At 43.9% G+C, this 5,074-nt stretch overlaps 1 protein-coding gene across 1 annotated transcript in view; it reads right to left on the bottom strand.

Annotated features, from left to right (window-relative positions):
* Positions 1-1,407: 1,407 nt before the first annotated feature.
* The window catches only part of SMYD2 (SET and MYND domain containing 2), a 26,393-nt gene continuing 22,726 nt past the window's right edge, over positions 1,408-5,074 (bottom strand). Inside the window, exons 10-11 of the mRNA XM_010078577.1 lie at positions 3,881-3,989; positions 1,408-1,824 (exon numbers count right to left, since the gene is read on the bottom strand). Coding sequence (XP_010076879.1) covers positions 1,744-1,824; positions 3,881-3,989 — 190 coding nt within the window. The 3' untranslated portion in view covers positions 1,408-1,743. The remainder of the gene's footprint in view (positions 1,825-3,880; positions 3,990-5,074) is intronic.

Genomic DNA, 5,074 nt, shown 5'->3' with positions numbered 1-5,074 from the left:
TAAATGACATGTTTAAGTAAGTTTTATGTCACTGAATTTTAGTGTCCTGTTTTACTTCAGTATTTTGATGCCGTTTTATTTGTTCTGTAATTCTGTACATGACAGTTCAGCACCAAACAGTGATCTGAATCTCACCACCTCATTGTCTGTACACATTTTGTACAGAAATGAGACATCAGTTACATGCCCTTCCTGCCCCCCACTCCCTCCTGTTAGGGCTGAATGGCAGAACTACTCTATCCTATTGAAAGCCTTTAAAAAAATAAATCTATGCATGCTATTTTATATTCTAATGTATTATTCATATCAGTACATAAGCTTATGCTTGTCAGTTTTATCTTGTGTATAAAACTGATTACTTTTGACAGTATTTTTGCACTGTTTCTTTTCTTTCTCTTTTTATAAAGTTCTATTCGGCATTAATTGACTGCAATAATTTTTTTACCCCTTTCACTGCCTTTGTGTAAATAGTTTCTTATAAGCTTTTGCAAATATGAGAATGTCTTCAGTCACTAAGGTTTTTTGGTAAGGCTGTCCTTCATATTCACAGTATACAATAAACCTTTTTTTTCAAGGAAAACTATACTTGTGTTCTTTCCTCTACCAGCTTAAGGTCCCGTGTGAAACGGCTCAGCACAGCCAGGGCCACGGTGAAGAACCCCCTGTACCCAGTAACCCAGGTTTTGGAGGGGCAAGGTAGCTGGCTACTCATGCTGGGCTAAGCTGAGTCCTTAATGTTGAAGCAGACTTTCTGAAATGTGCTGTTTCCCTGGCCAAGGGTTTTCTTGACAAGAAAAATGAATACATTAATGTTATTGCTAATGTATTAATAGAACAGTTTTAATCCACTGAAGGCAAAGGTATGGCTATAAGGAAATACGAGCTTGCCTCTGCAATAAATTCACTTCACCTTGTAAAGGGGATTAAAAAGCCAGAAGTTGCACAGCTCCTGTCTCGTGCAAGCCTTCAAGTTCTGAGGTAGGTGCTGTCCAGACTGGTTCTGACCGTTCAGTCTGGTTCTGACCAGTTCAAACCAGTTCCAGTCGATCCAAACTGGTTCATACCTCTTCTGACTGGTTCAAATCCGTTCCAACCTGATCAAACTGGTTCCAGCTGAGCTGTAGGTCCTTACAGTGACGACTCCCCACCTCCCAGGAGCAGTGCTGGGCCTGCAGATGAAGTAGCTGAGGGACCAGTGGTGGCTTTCCTGCACAACGAGCAGAATTCATCACCCCCATTGCCCCTTTCTTTCAGCTAATCCACTGCAAACAATTATTTGTGAAAAGAGGAATTGCACCCTAACCAAAAAAAAGTACAGCTTTTCCTAATTAATTTGTCAGAATGAAGCAACTCAGGCAAACATCGATGTCACAAAACTACTGCACCCCTGCAAGTGCCCAAGTGGAATCAAGAGGGGTCAACACCACTTTATTGACTTTACACAAATAAGATACACATTAAAATCCATTAAGGAAAAGGGCATTTTTGCACGAGTTGTCAAAAGGCATAACCTTTAAGAAACCATGGATGCTTCCTTAAAAAAAAAAAAAAAAAAGGAAAAAGAAAAAAGGCAACTGTAGAGTTGTGGGAACCAGGAGCGTTCTGCAAGGCCTAAGTGTGTTTGTCATTCCAATTATAGGACAGAACTGCGTTCATACTCTACTGCTTTTCAAAGTGCTCCTGAAGGTTTCCATAACAAGGCTTTTTAAATAAAGGTTTGAAGGACTGCATAGATTCAAAGGCTCAGTGGTCCTCTAATTCCTTTTTAATCTCTGAAATGTATGGATGATCTTTACCGTGTGCTACTTCCATGATAGCAATTGCCTATGAAAAGAAAAAAAAATATTCACACAATTGATTCATATATAACACCAGGCTATAAATACTCTCTTTAGAGGTTTGAAACAGTCTGACACCTCTAGCTACTTTTTGTCCCCTTGTAGTCATAAACCCAGTAGGAAATAAAATGAAATTCAAAACTAAGTAATAAAGGTTTTACATTCAGAGAATACATCTTTCATCTTCAAGGATCCCAAAGCACCTTTCAAAATTATATTCCTGACAAAACTACTTTGAATGCAATCAGCTCCAGGACAGAAAGCTGCAAGTGGGGTGGGTAATGTTCTAGCAGAGGACTTAACCAGTATCAGACGGAGCTCTGGTCCTACCAATTTATCCTTCAGCTGTCAGACGGCCGAGCAGGGCTACTGCAGAAGTTATGTTAAGGCATTTCAGACTTGATTCTGTAAACCCTCCACCCATTCCAGGGGCTACCCATGCTTTCTGAAGGAAGACATTGCTTAGGCAACCATGGAGGCAAAAGCAAGATCTGGTCAGATTCGGACAGACGGTGCTGTGCCCGAGTCCCTACTGTTTCACCTACAGTGACCACTCCAGGCAGCCAAACCTGCTGAGCTGCACTTTCCTGCTGCTATCCACACTGCAGTGGAGACTGGGTGCAGAGGCAAGATTTCCACTTGAGAAAAGGACAGCAGTGGCCCCAAACAGATGTAATAAAAGGCAACAGGAGACAGGACTTGAAAGAAGTGAGTTCAGAATGCATGTGAGAATATTTAAATGCCACAGTGCTACAATAAAGCAAGGAATTGTGGCATCCTAGCCCTCAAGAGCATTTAGTCATTTTCTCCTCAGGAAATGTTTATGGAATTATGCTCTTGTATTTGTTAAGTCAGTACAAGAAGAGCCTCTGGTTCCACCTCAGCAGCAGTGAGAAATTACTCCATTCCCCCTCCTGCCCAGACGAAGAAAGGGCGGCCTTCTGGATGAGCTGCTTGCAAACTGACAGAGAACAATGGTTTTGTTTTTTCGCTAAATCCCAAACATCAGGGGCTGGGATAACTTTGGGCAGTTCCTGTAGGCAGCTTTTGGAAGTGAGTCATTAGAAAATGTTTGTGTTGGGAAGTTAACCATGCCAACACATCTACCTCCAGTTCCCAGCTCCCCCAGCCCATGTTCCGACTGGCACAAATCCCAGTTTTAGTCAAAGCTTTAGCACCACAGCGAAGGAAAACCTACGCTAATTTTAAACTAGGTAGCTGTTAAATTTTAGAGCATATATTCTTGTAGTATCTTTCACCATGGCTGGATGGCTCTGCTATTGCTGGCTATAAACTTTCCAGCATCTAAAAAGGAAGAAAAAAAAAATCGTGACATTCCACACGAAGTCATTATATGCTACAGTAGTCACTGATGCTTAAGAAACTAAAATAAACTTCTGTCCAAGAACAATAGGAGAAGAGAGTCAAGAAACATGGTACAGGCTAATAAAAAAAAAAAGAAAAAACCCCTAAAGAATACAGAATAGACTAATAAAAAGGGGTGAAGAAAAATGTAAGACCAGATGCTGTATTTGCCAATTTCAGCATTACCATATGCATTGAATTCCCTTCAGCTATTTAAAAATCAATTGGTTCCAGAACAAATAACCACCAAAAGCATGCCTAGTTTAACTTGGATGTAGAAATCACAGACGGCAATGAAACACTATGTGCCTTTTACAAGAGCCAAGCATTTTTTCTGTCTTTACCTAGTAAGCGAGGAGAAGCTAGAGTTCTGCTTCATTTACACCAGTACGCTCTGGCGCAGTGAAGAACGTACACGGCAAATGTTTGAGCATAATGCTCACTCCAGCTGCTGCAGCAGAAGTCCACCATGAAAAGGTAAGACCCCTTGTATGTGAGGACAGTCCTAGACCACATCTTTGCAAAAATCAGAACTGAGCCAAAAATCCAGTAACCAAATATATTAACACATGGCGCATTCCCTACCAAGCCAGGCTCACTGGCAGAGCAGCACGTAGTGTTTCAGTGATCCCATGCCTGAACTGGTATTATTAATGACGAAACCAGGAAATAAATACCCTCTTCAGAGCTTTAACTCCAGCCGTTCTGTTCTCCAGCGCCATATACAGTCTCCCTAATTTCAGCCACATAGAGGCAACATTCAGCGAGTAGGGGGGATAATGTTTACTGCAAGAGAGAAAGAAATTCAGCTTTATCAAACCTGGCAGTTTCATAGCATCTTCCCAGCCCCCATCCCCCTCTCAGGGGGCAAGAAGCTGCCTCTCGTTGCCCCTGCCCATTCACCGCTCATCCCCTCTGCCATGACTGCCAGGAGTCAGTGCCAACTGCGTCTGGGATGGGGACGGCTGGCAATTGGGAATTGAACTGAAACCACCATATGCCTCTGAACAGCTGTCAGATGGCAATGACTTTCTGCCACTGGTTTTAATCTAGCCAGCTACAGAAAGGGACTGCTTTGTTAGGAGTTTTTGGAGCCACCCTACACCCCCCAGAAGTAACTCCGCTTATTCCACAATAGTTGGTCTTTAAGGGAAAGCGAGGGGCCCTGAGCAGCGCGTACAGCACACATGCCATTCTGTGCTCACACACACTGAGTTCGCAGAGTTCAGTTCAGCAGAGCTGACCTGGAATGCCAGGCTTGGAGCCAGAGAAGCTGGGCAAGTCCCAGGGAAGATAAATAGTACTGAGCTCCCAGGGGGGGAATGTTGGCTCCTTCTTTGTATCGCTGCTCTCTGCCAAGTGATCTGTGACTTTACGTTGGCATCTGCTCTAAAGGGAGAGAGGAGAGCTTTGCTTGTGCTCCCCCCAGCTGGCAAGAAAGTCACATCTCAGGATGAGAATCTGGTTGGGAGATTCAGGGCAGGATCAGATACAGTGCGTAACTGGCTGCCTCTAATGGACAAGATCACTACTGTAAAAACACAGAAAAAATTATCTGAGAATTATTTTTTTCCTACAGAGGCTGTGTGCTGCCTTGACCTCCAGCTCTAGGGCAGGAGATCAGGGACATCAGGGCTCCAGCAGCCTCGGAGCGCAGAACCTGAGCTCGGCTCCAGCTCCCTCTGCTGCTCAGCCCCAGCCCTAGGCCAGGGCTCTGCTCTCCTGCGACCATGACCACTGTGCGACTGCAGAGAGAAAGGCCTGGCAGAGGGCGGGAGGCTGACAGCAACACCGGCCTTTGTCTCCGCTACCTTACCCAAAATACTGACCACACACACACTGCCAAGCACTGCTTTAGTAAAGTAGTAGTC

The sequence above is a fragment of the Pterocles gutturalis genome, unplaced genomic scaffold (genome assembly GCF_000699245.1).
Source record: "Pterocles gutturalis isolate BGI_N339 unplaced genomic scaffold, ASM69924v1 scaffold6818, whole genome shotgun sequence".
Lineage (NCBI taxonomy): Eukaryota > Metazoa > Chordata > Aves > Pterocliformes > Pteroclidae > Pterocles > Pterocles gutturalis.
The sequence above is the reverse complement of the archived record's forward strand: the minus strand, read 5'-3'. Positions and strand labels throughout refer to the sequence as shown.